This window comes from Ahaetulla prasina, chromosome 5 (genome assembly GCF_028640845.1).
Source record: "Ahaetulla prasina isolate Xishuangbanna chromosome 5, ASM2864084v1, whole genome shotgun sequence".
Lineage (NCBI taxonomy): Eukaryota > Metazoa > Chordata > Lepidosauria > Squamata > Colubridae > Ahaetulla > Ahaetulla prasina.
The window spans coordinates 4015113-4027623 of record NC_080543.1 but is presented as its reverse complement, the minus strand read 5'-3'; the positions used below and the strand labels follow the sequence as shown (position 1 = coordinate 4027623).

Here is a 12511-nt window from a genome sequence, read left to right as displayed (position 1 = left end):
CGGTGGGAGGCATAGGGTAACAGCAGGCGGTCTCGTAAGTACCCAGGTCCTAAGCCATGGAGCGCTTTAAAGGTGGTAACCAAAATCTTGAAGCGCACCCGAAAGACCACAGGAAGCCAGTGCAGACTACGGAGCAGTGCTGTTACGTGGGAGCCACAGGCGGCTCCCATTACTACTCGCGCAGCTGCATTCTGGACTAACTGCAGCCTCCGGGTGCACCTCAAGGGCAGCCCCATGTAGAGAGCATTGCAGTAATCCACCGGAGAGGTAACCAGAGCGTGAGTGACTGTGCATAAGGCATCCCGGTCAAGGAAGGGGCGCAACTGGCGGACCAAGCGAACTTGGTAAAGGCCCTCCTGGAGACGGCCGCCAGATGTTCATCAAGGACAGCCGTCCATCAGGAGGGCGCCCAAGTTGCGAACCACCTCCTTTGGGGCCACTAACTCGCCCCCAACAGTCAGCTGCGGGTGCAGCTGACTGTACCGGGGTGCCGGCATCCACAGCCACTCCGTCTTGGAAGGATTGAGCTTGAGTCTGTTTCTCCCCATCCAGACCCATACAGCTTCCAGACACCGGGACAGCACTTCGACCGCTTCGTTGGGGTGGTCCGGGGTGGAAAAATACAGCTGAGTATCATCAGCGTACAGATGATAACTCACCCCGAAACCACTGATGACCTCACCCAGCGGCTTCATATAGATGTTGAACAGGGTAGGCGAGAGAATCGACCCCTGAGGTACCCCACAAGTGAGGCGCCTCGAGGACGACCTCTGCCCCCCTGTCAACACCGTCTGCGACCGGTCGGAGAGATAGGAGGAGAACCACCGATAAACGGTGCCTCCCACTCCCAATCCCTCCAACCGGCGCAGCATGATACCCAACATACCCAACATGCCCAACAGGACTTCCTCCTCCTATTTTCTCCACAACCACCACCTTGTGAGGTGGGCTGGGCTGAGAGAGATGGACTGGCGCAAAATAACCCCACCGGTTTTCATGCCTAAGGTGGGACTAGAACTCACCGCCTCCTGGTGACTGACCCAAAGCCATCCTGATGGCTTTTGTGCTTCAGGCGGAACTAGACTTCATTGTGTCCTGGTGATTGGCTTTAAGTCACCCAGCAGGCTTTCATGGCTAAGGCAGAACTAGAACTCACCGTCTCCTGGTGATTGGCCCAAAGTCACCCAGTCGGCTTTCACGCCTAAAGTGGCACTAGAACTCAATGTCTCCTGGTGACTGATCCAAAATCAACCAGTCAGCTTTTGTGCCTCAAGTGGAACTAGAACTCACTATCTCCTGGTGATTAGTCTAAAGTCACTGAGGCAACTTTTGTGCCTAAGGTGGGACTAGAACTCACCGCCTCCTGGTGACTGACCCAAAGCCATCCAGCTGGCTTTTGTGCCTCAGGCGGAACTAGACTTCATTGTGTCCTGGTGATTGGCTTTAAGTCACCCAGCTGGTTTTCATGGCTAAGGCAGAACTAGAACTCACCGTCTCCTGGTGATTGGCCCAAAGTCACCCATGCCTGAAGTGGCACTAGAACTCAATGTCTCCTGGTGACTGATCCAAAATCACCCAGTCGGCTTTTGTGCCTCAGGCAGAACTAGAACTCACCGTCTCCTGGTGATTGACCCAAAGTCACCCAGTCGGCTTTCACTCCTAAAGTGGCACTAGAACTCAATGTCTCCTGGTGACTGATCCAAAATCACCCAGTCAGCTTTTGTGCCTCAAGTGGAACTAGAACTCAATGTCTCCTAGTGATTGACCCAAAGTCACCCAGTTGGCTTTCATGTCTAAAATGGGACTAGAACTCACTATCTCCTGGTGATTAGTCTAAAGTCACCGAGCCAACTTTTCTGCCTAAAGTGGGACTAGAACTCACCGTGTTCCGCTTTCAAGCCTGATGCCTTAACCACTAGACCAAACTCTCTCTCGCTGATGGACTTCAATTCCCAGAATTCCACAGCCAGTATATAAATGGATCGCAATTCCTACAATTTCTCATCCAACATAGATAGGCTTCAATGCCCAAAATTTCCTCAGCCAACAGATGGCTGTCTCCTCCCAGAATTCCCCAGGTACCTTAGAAGGACTTCAATTCCCAGAATTCCCTATCCAGCCTTACAGCAGGTTAAAAATATGAGCTGCACATTTATTATTTACAGCAACCAATGGGGTATAAAAAAGCATCTTATACCAAAAGCGAGATTAGATTATGGGTCTATTTGGGATCAAAAGGAAAAAACACAGGTTTCTGAGCGCAAGCTCCAAAATCTGATTTTTTCTTTTTTCGCTTCTAAACAGCTCTGAAAAACTTCACTTCTGGATGTGCAGCTCATAAGACTCCTGAACGATTTAGCATAAGAAGTTGCAGGAGGAAAGCTACCTTCGTCTGCTAAAATTAGGAATCTGCAAGTGCCTTTTCCAACCAACACAATTTATTCAAAAACCTCAGCTTTTGTAAGCTGTAATTTCCTCTGATTTTTCAGGGTAGCAAAGTTCTTTTCCAGTGCAAAAAATTACTGGCTATATAGAGTGTCCTCTTATTGCAGCTATAAATTGAGATGCAGAAGAAGAGACAGCTGTGCTATCTCCTTGCCGATCTCTTGAAATATTAATTAAATCCAGCATGTATAAAGAGGCAAGGAGAGAAAAGGGAACACTTGAACCGTTTATTTGAAGAAAAAAAAAAGAAAAGAAAACACACACACACACACACCCCAAGTTTCCCAACTGTTCTTTCTATTAAAATAAATCTTGCTTAGAGGAAAGTTTGTCCTTGCCTCTTCAGCTTTTAGCCTCCTCCAAACAACGTTGCTGATCATTTGCCATTTTAAAACCCTCCAGGAAGGTTCTCCGAATTTTGAAAGGTTTTGCAATCATATATAAAGGAAGTTTTGGGGGGGCTAAAAGCAAGAAGAATACAGGGATGGGGTCTCTGCTTCGTCCTTAAAGGGCAAAAATTAAGAAATTATGGCAAACAAAACAGAATCAGTGATTCAAGATTATAGTGCAGGGAATAGTATAGCTTTGAGCACAAAAACTCCCTTAAATCATTCTTCTGATAATTAGAATAGAATAGAATAGAATAGAATAGAATAGAATAGAATAGAATAGAATAGAATAGAATAGAATAGAATAGAATAAGAAATATGAATAAAATAGAATAGAATAGAATAAGAAATAAGAATAGAATAGAATAAGAAATAAGAATAGAATAGAATAGAATAGAATAAGAAATATGAATAGAATAGAATAGAATAAGAAATAAGAATAGAATAGAATAAGAAATATGAATAGAATAGTATAGAATAGAATAGAATAGAATAGAATAGAATAGAATAGAATAGAGAATAGGAAATAGAAAAATAGAATAGAATAGAATAGAACAGAACAGAGAATAGGAAATAGGAAAATAGAATAGAATAGAATAGAATAGAATAGAATAGAATAGAATAGAATAGAATAAGAAATATGAATAAAATAGAATAGAATAGAATAAGAAATAAGAATAGAATAGAATAAGAAATAAGAATAGAATAGAGTAGAATAAGAAATATGAATAGAATAGAATAGAATAAGAAATAAGAATAGAATAGAATAAGAAATATGAATAGAATAGAATAGAATAGGAAATAGAAAAATAGAATAGAATAGAATAGAATAGAATAGAACAGAACAGAGAATAGGAAATAGGAAAATAGAATAGAATAGAATAGAATAGAATAGAATAGAATAGAATAGAATAGAATAGAATAGAATAGAATAGAATAGAATTTATTGGCCAAGTGTGATTGGACACACAAGGAATTTGTCTTGGTGCATAAGTATCATTACCAGGAGTAAATTTTTGATCATAACCGGGCAGGGTTTTTCTCAAATTTGACAACTTTTAAGATGGGTGGACTTCAACTCCCAGAATTTCCCAGCCAGCATGGGGGATTCTGGGAGTTGAAGTCTATCCATCTTAAAGTTAGAATAGAATAACACGAGTTGGAAGGGACCTTGGAGGTCTTCTAGTCCAGCCCCCTGCCCAGGCAGGAAACCCTACAGCACTTCAGACAAATGATTATCCAATCTCTTCTGAAAAACTTCCAGTGTTGGAGCATTCACAACTTCTGGAGGCAAGTTGTTCCACTGGTTAATTCTTCTCACTGTCAGGGAATTTCTCCTTAGTTCTGAGTTGCTTCTCTCCTTGATAAGTTTCCATTGGTTGCTTCTTGTCTGGCCTTCGGGTGCTTTGGAAAATAGCTTGACCCCCTTCTCTCTGGGGCAGCCCCTCAAATATTGGAAGATGCTATCCTGTCTCCCCTGGTCCTTCTCTCCACTAGACTAGCCAGGCCCAGTTCCTGCAACCATTCATTGTATGTTTTAGCCTCCAGTCCCCTAATCATCTTTGTTGCTCTTCTCTGTACTTTTTCTAGAGTCTCAGCATCTTTTTTTACATCGTGGCAACGAAAACTGGACGCCGTATTCCAAGTGTGGCTTTACCAAGGCATTATAAAGTGGTATTAATATAGATGTTAATAGACAAAAGAGAATACAACAATTCTAGCCTGAACCACAATCTGGTTCTCCAACAACATCCACAATCAAACAGTCAAATGCCTAGGAAATTAACATTAATCAAGTTTTACCAGTTCTTCTTCTAACTAGAAGAATTCTGTCTCCAAACCTGGAGATTTCACACGGTTGTCTTCATCAGTGCAGCTTATGCCTAATTCTATCTTAAATACACCGACACAAAGCAACAATCACACACCACAATTTCCTCTCTGATTTCTACAGCAACGCTTCCTTCCCTTTCCAACATCTTAAAGTCCTTCGGGAGAAGGGCGGTATACAAATTAAAATATTATTAATATTAAATATTATTAAAAGGGGGTTGATGAACCAAAGGCGCTTTTTCAAAAACGCAACTGGATTTTCTTGGTTGTTGTTTTATTTTTCCCTTTGAAAACGTTTCGCTTCTCATCCCAGAAGCTTCTTCAGTTCTGAGAAGCGTCTTCGAGAACTGAAGAAGCTTCCTAAATGAGAAGCGAAACAATTTCAAAGGCAAAAAAGCAAGAAAGTCCAGTTTGCCTTCTTGAAGAAGCACCTTTGGGACAATCCTGACCTGGATGATTGACGATCTTCAGAGACATTTATCCAGGACCCACTGATGTACAGGGAGTCCTCGACTTACAGCAGTTCATTTAGTGACCGTTCAAAGTGACAACGGCACTGAAAAAAGTGACTTACGACCGTTTTTCACACTTAACGACATTTGCAGCATCCCCACGGTCACGTGATCAAAATTCAGAAGCTTGGCGACTGATTCATATTTATGACGGTCGCTGTGTCCTGGGCGGGGGGGTGGGGGGTTTAGCTGATCCCCTTTCGCCACATTCTGACCGTCCACCGGGAAGCCAGATTCACTTAACAACCGTGCACTACTGCAGTCATTCACTTTGCAACTCAGGCAAAGAACGGTCGTAAAATGGGACAAAACAGACTTTAACAAATGTTTCGCTTCGCAACAGAGACGTTGCGCTCAGTTGTGGTCGTAAGCCGAGGACTACCTCCATTTCTGTTTAATATCCGGCTGGAAGAGACAGCCATATTGACAAGGCGATTGATCGCAATCCAGCTTCTGTTCCCAGGTTATAAAGAATCTGCAATCCAGTTTCTGTGTCCTGAGGCTTTATGATCCAATCTCGGATCCCGCCATTGGGATTCACCCGTTCAAAATGGCCGTCCTGGCCCGCCGGTGACTCACCTTGGTAGTGTCATCATGTGACCGCTGGTATCGCTTCCACCGGCATCCATAAATTCCCGTCAGGCATGACAAACACAACTGGGGCTCGTAATATTGCAGGGGCTGGTGTTTAACCATGCTCTCCCAGCTGGCTGGTTGCAAGTGATCAGATGTCCATCAGGGCTTGCGAGATCCCTGCAAAAAGGAAAAAGAACTGGGTTAAATCCTGGAGCAACTCGGTTAGGAGAAACATCTCATGAAGGTTCCACCATTTTTCATCCGTCAAAGGTCTCCGACCTTGAAGATGGGAGGACTTCAACTCCCAGAATTCCCCAGCCAGCCAAGATGGACTTCAACTCCCAAAATTCCCCAGCCAAGATGGCTGGCTGGGGGAATTCTGGGAATTGAAGTCCACAGGTTGCCACGGTTGGAGAGCCCACATCTTCTTTCCAAAAACTCCACACTACTAACCAGAGCATACAGAACATGTGCTAGACCTATTCTTGAATACAGCTCGTCTGGAACCCTCACCACATCTCTGACATTAATGCAATTGAACGCGTCCAGAAATATTTTACAGGAAGAGTTCTACGCTCCTCTGAAAACAACAAAATACCTTATATACCACCAGACTTGAAATCCTGGGATTAGAAAACTTAGAACTCCGCCGACTCCGACAAGACCTGTGTTTAACACACAGAATCATCTATTGCAATGTCCTTCCTGTTGAAGACTACTTCAGCTTCAATCGCAACAATACAAGAGCAAACAATAGATTTAAACTTAATGTTAACCGCTTCAATCTTAATTGCAGAAAATATGACTTTTGTAACAGAGTTGTTAATGCTTGGAACGCACTACCTGGCTCTGTGGTCTCTTCTCAAAATCCCAAAAACTTCAACCAAAAACTGTCTACTATTGACCTCACCCCATTCCTAAGAGGACCGTAAGGGGCGTGCATAAGACACAAAAGTGCCTACCGTTCCTGTCCTATTGTTCCCTATCATTACATCAAATTAATATTGTTGTTGCATTCTTTTGCTTAAATATTATGTTTGTGTATACTGTTGTGACAAAATAAAATAATAAATAATAATAATCTAAGTCCCGCCATTAAGAAGGAAGGCAAGAAAAACCCATGACTGAAATTTGCTGTGGGGAGGGAAGGGCATCCACTAGGGGCACAGATTTACAGAGATCTATAAACCTCCATAGAATTCCACAATAAATCTGAATTACGTATTGAAATTACAAGAGTTGTAATTGCAGGACTCCCTAAACGGCCCCCAATTGTTAAGATGTTGAATCACACCTGGGGCCAAAGGTGATAAGTACAGGCATCCTGGCACTATCCATGATAATGGAAGCTTCACCTGTCGTAAGGTAAAGGTTTCTCCTGTCCAGTTGGGTCTGGCTCTAGGCGTTGGTGCTCATAACCATTTCCTAGCCAAGGGAACATTGCCCAAAGACACTTCCGTGGTCACGTGGCCGGCATGACTGTACGCCGAGCCAAATACAATGCTGTGACCGTTATCTACTCACATTTGCATGCTTTCGAACTGCCAGGTGGGTAGGAGCTCGAACAAGGAACGTGAACTCACACGTTGCACTGTGCTCGGGTCTCGAACCTCGACTGTCAGCTTTACAGTTGACAAAATCAGAGTCTTTAACCACTAAGCCATCTCCCCTTCTTGACTTTCGAACTGCTAGGTGGATAGGAGATCAAGCAAGGAACGTGAACTCACCCGTTGCATTGTGCTCGGGTCTCGAACCTCGACTGTCAGCTTTACAGTTGGCAAAATCAGAGTCTTTAACCACTAAGCCATCTCCCCTCCTTGACTTTCGAACTGCTAGGTGGACAGGAGCTGGAGCAAATGATGGGAGCTCACCCTGTTGTGCAGCGCTCTGGACTCGAACCCCAACTGTCAGATTTCCAGCTGACAAGCTCAGCCTCTTTAACCGCTGAGCCATCACACTTTCCTGACAACTGTCGTTATGGCCACAAAAATGCTATGAACCACAAGTCTGTTCTTAATTCACTGCTCTGCAGTGAAAAATTGTTAGCAACTCACAACTGCCGGCGCATCAGTTGGAACGCTTAAATCCAGGAATATCTCAAAAGGTTAACTCACAGCAACAGGGCCGATGTTTACAAAAACTGGGATGTTTCGTTACTCATCCAAGTTAACTTCTTCAGTCAAAATCAAATTTTGGGTAGGCAGAGAGTTAGAATGGATCAACTTTTGCCATATAGACCATGTTCTGTCCCCCTCGCCTCAGTCCAAGCGATGACTTAATTAGCCGGCACTATCAGCTCTGGCAGCAAACTAGCGAGCGTCTGCCAAGTGGCTCTGTTATCTCCCTTGATGCCAATGAGCCAAACAGTACTTCAGCTCTAGTCAAGCAGTTGATTTGCCTGCTACGAAAAGGATAGCAGCCCTTGCTGCTTTTATATCCTGTGGGGTGTGGCTCCATGATTCAGCACTTCCTAGCCCTGCCCCACCCCTGCTTCTGTTGTTCCCGCCTCTCCTGCCTACAAAACCTAGGGTCCAGCCAGGCCTGATTGCCATCAGCTGGGTCTGGAGGCGTGGCCTGGGGGGGGAAGAGTCAGGGGACGGAGGCCTCGTTATCTCCTCCACCTGGCCTGCCTCTGGCTCCTGGAGCTGATCCAGGGAAGCCGGTGCTCCCGAGGTAAGTCCTGATGGCTCTTCCCCCTCACTTTCCAAGTCACTTTCTGGCAGGGGGCCTGGCTCGGGGGGCGCAGACACAACAGACCAGGGGTCTCCAACCTTGGCAACTTTTAAGACTTGCGGACTTCAACTCCCACAAGTCGTAAAGTTGCTAGCTGAGGAATTCTGGGAGTCTGAAGTCCATAAGTCGTAAAGTTGCCAAGGTTGGAGACTCCTGGCATAGACTGCAGGGGGTTTCTCCCCAAAATTGCAGTCGGATGACTTAGGACACTGCAAATGGCCATCAATGCCGACTGGGTGCCGGCACGCTAGCAATGGGATCACGTGACCACAGGGGCAGAAAGTGGCCGTCGGAACAAGACCTTTGCTCAGGGTCCATCGTATCTTTGAACGGTCGTTAAGCAAGCAGCGATAAGTCAAGGACTACCTGTAGTGGCTTGAACTCCTTTCCTAATAGAGCTGTAATTGCAGAAAGAAGGGCTGATCAAATGTTATCCCTTCTACGTTCGTGGACATGTTTGGCTGTGTTACAAACCACTTCCCACGTATCTGAAGCCTCTCCTCCTCTTTGAGGAAAAGAGCTCTGAGCTGGGCTCCCTGCAGCTCTGGAAGGAAAGCTTATGAATGATTCAAGCCTCGGGTAGTGAGCTTTACAGGCGCAGAAATAAAACAGGAAGCAGGACGGAGAGAAATGAATTATTCACCTTTTGCAATGGGCACCAGAGGTGGGAGGGAGGGAGGGAGAGAGAGAATGAGAGAAACAGAGAGAGAAAGTGAGAGAAACAGAGAAACAGAAACAGAGAGAGAGAGAAACAGAGAGGGAGAGAGGAAAAGAGAGAGAGAGAAAGAGAGAAAGTGTGTGTGAGAGAGATAAGGAGAAAGAGAGAGAGAGGGAGGGAGAATATGAGAGAAACAGAGAGAAAGAGAGAGAAAGAGAGAAAAACAGAGAGGGGGGGAAAGAGGGAAAGAGAGAGATGGAGAAAGAGAGAGACAGTGAGAGAAAGATAAAGTGTGTGTGAGAGAGACAATGAGAGAGGGAGGGAGGGAGAGAGAATATGAGAGAAACAGAGAAAGTGAGAAACAGAGGAACAGAGAGAGGGGGAAGAGAGAGACAGAGAGGGAGAAAGAGAGAGACAGTAAGAGAAAGTGTGTGTGAGAGAGACAATGAGAAAGAGAGAGGGAGAGAGAATATGAGAGAAACAGAGAGAAAGAGAGAAACAGAGAGAAACAGAGAGGGGGGAAGAGAGAGGAAAAGAGAGAGGGAGAAAGAGAAAAACAAAGAGGAAGAGAAAGTGTGAGAGAGAGACAAGGAGAAAGAGAGAAAGAGGGAGGGGGAGAGAGAGAGAGAATATGAGAGAAACAGAGAGAAAGTGAGAGAAACAGAGAGAAACAGCGAGAGGGGGGAAAGAGGGAAAGAGAGAGAGGGAGAAAGAGAGACAATGAGAGAAAGAGAGGGAGAAACAGAGAATGAGAGAAACAGAGAAAAAGTGAGAGAAAGAGAAACAAACAGAGAGAGAGTGGGAAGAGGGAAAGAGAGAGAGGGAGAAAGAGAATGAGAGAAAGTGAGTGTGTGAGAGAGACAATGAGAAACAGAGAAAGTGAGAGACAAAAAAGAGAGACAATGAGAGAGAGAGAGAGAGAGAGAGAGAGAGAGAGAGAGAGAGAGAGAAATATCCAGAGCAATCCAAAAGCTTTCATGGAGCAATCCATCTTCTCTTCCAAGAGACCCCCAGTTATTTTACTTTGTGGATACGAAGTGCAAACTTTTCCCAACTGGGGAAGGCAGTACAGGTATAGTCCTTGACTTATGACCGCAATTCTTAAGTGTTGTACTTTATGATTCTTGATGAACGTATCTTTTCTTTTTATGAACACTGAGAGCGTATGCACCAAGACAAATTCCTTGTGTGCCCAATCACACTTGGCCAATAAAAATTCCTATTCTATTCTATTCTATTCTATTCTATTCTATTCTATTCTATTCTATTCTATTCTATTCTATTCTATTCTATTCTATGACCATCATTAAGTGTTGTACCTTGATGAACGTATCTTTTCTTCTATGTACACTGAGAGCATCTGCACCAAGACAAATTCCTTGTGTGTCCAATCACACTTGGCCAATAAAAAATTCTATTCTATTCTATTCTATTCAGCCAAAAATGTCCATTGCTCAGCGAGACAGTTGTTACGTGAGTTCTGCCCCATTTTACAACTTTTCTTGCCTCAATTGCTAAGTGAATCACTGCACTTGTTAGTAGTTAGTATTAAGCCCTGGTGGCGCAGTGGTGAGAATGCAGTATTGCAGGCTAATTCACTGCTCACTGCCAGCAGTTCGATCCTGACCGGCTCCAGGTTGACTCAGCCTTCTGTCCTTCCGAGGTCGCTAAAATGAGGAGCCAGATTATTGGGGGCAAGAGGCTGACTCTGTAAACTGCCTGGAAAGAGAGGGAGGGAGAAAGGAAGGAAGGAAGGAAGAAGATGGAAGGATAAAAGGAAGGAAGGAAGGAAGGAAGAAGATGGAAGGATAAAAGGAAGGAAGGAAGGAAGGAAGATGGAAGGAAGGAAGGAAGGAAGATGGAGGGATAAAAGGAAGGTAAGAAGATGGAAGGAAGGAAGAAAGATGGAAGGATAGAAGGAACGAAGGAAGGAAGGAAGGAAGGAAGGAAGGAAGATGGCACAGTGGTTAGAATGCAGTAATTCACTGATCACTGCCAGTAGTTCGATCCTGACCGGCTCCAGGTTGACTCAGCCTTCCGTCCTTCCGAGGTCGCTAAAATGAGGAGCCAGATTATTGGGGGCAAGAGGTTGACTCTGTAAACTGCCTGGAAAGAGAGGGAGGGAGAAAGGAAGGAAGGAAGGAAGAAGATGGAAGGATAAAAGGAAGGAAGGAAGGAAGATGGAAGGATAAAAGGAAGGTAAGAAGATGGAAGGAAGAAAGATGGATGGAAGGAAGGAAGGAAGGAAGGAAGGAAGGAAGGAAGGAAGGAAGGAAGGAAGGAAGGAAGGAAGGAAGGAAGGAAGGAAGATGGCACAGTGGTTAGAATGCAGTAATTCACTGATCACTGCCAGTAGTTCGATCCTGACTGCCTCCAGGTTGACTCAGCCTTCCGTCCTTCCGAGGTCGCTAAAATGAGGAGCCAGATTATTGGGGGCAAGAGGCTGACTCTGTAAACTGCCTGGAAAGAGAGGGAGGGAGAAAGGAAGGAAGGAAGGAAGAAGATGGAAGGATAAAAGGAAGGAAGGAAGGAAGGAAGGATAAAAGGAAGGTAAGAAGATGGAAGGAAGGAAGAAAGATGGAAGGATAGAAGGAAGGAAGGAAGGAAGGAAGGAAGGAAGATGGCACAGTGGTTAGAATGCAGTAATTCACTGATCACTGCCAGTAGTTCGATCCTGACTGCCTCCAGGTTGACTCAGCCTTCCATCCTCCCAAGGTCGCTAAAATGAGGAGCCAGATTGTTGGGGGAAAGAGGCTGACTCTATAAACCGCTTAGAGAAGGGGCTGGAAAGCGCCGTGAAGCAGTATATAAATCTAAGCGCTATGGCTAGTAAGCCCGTTGTTCTGGCTTCCCTACTGACTTTGCTGATCAGAAGGTCACAAAAGGCGCTCCAGGGCATTGCGACCGTCATAAATATGAGTCAGTTGCCAAGCATCCGAATGTAACTCACGTGACCCTGGGGGTGCTGCCAACAGTCACAAGTGTGAAAAACGGTCGTAAGTCACGTTTCTCCAGTGCCGCAGTTGCTTCAAACCATCACTAATTGGACTGCCGTAAGTCGAGGACTGCCTGTGCATGTTTTTACGGCCACTGGACCAGAAGGAAAGGTTTTGTTTTTTTTCTCTTGCCAATTTTTGGCTGTCTGGATCTTTTCCCTCTTAATGGCACCTCTGGTTCGAAGCCAAGACACTTTTAGTTTTGACAAGACCAGAGGGACAAATACTCGGGATGCCAAAAATAATCTCCTGGGTATAAATAGAATTCCCTAGAAAGGAATTCCAAGGAAAATCGTCTGGCTTCAAACACAGCTCAGTCATCCTGGAACGAAGGAAAGTTCGGAGGGACCTAGGAGATCATTTAGTCCA

General features: G+C 44.9%; 1 protein-coding gene across 2 annotated transcripts in view; it reads right to left on the bottom strand.

Moving 5' to 3' along the window:
• LOC131199530 (glycerophosphodiester phosphodiesterase domain-containing protein 5-like) overlaps nucleotides 1-12511 on the bottom strand; it is a 161193-nt gene that overhangs the window by 96715 nt on the left and 51967 nt on the right. For both annotated transcript variants that reach the window (XM_058185386.1, XM_058185385.1), the window contains exon 2: nucleotides 5759-5932. In XM_058185386.1, the coding sequence (XP_058041369.1) occupies nucleotides 5759-5875 (117 nt within the window). In that variant the 5' untranslated portion in view covers nucleotides 5876-5932. The remainder of the gene's footprint in view (nucleotides 1-5758; nucleotides 5933-12511) is intronic.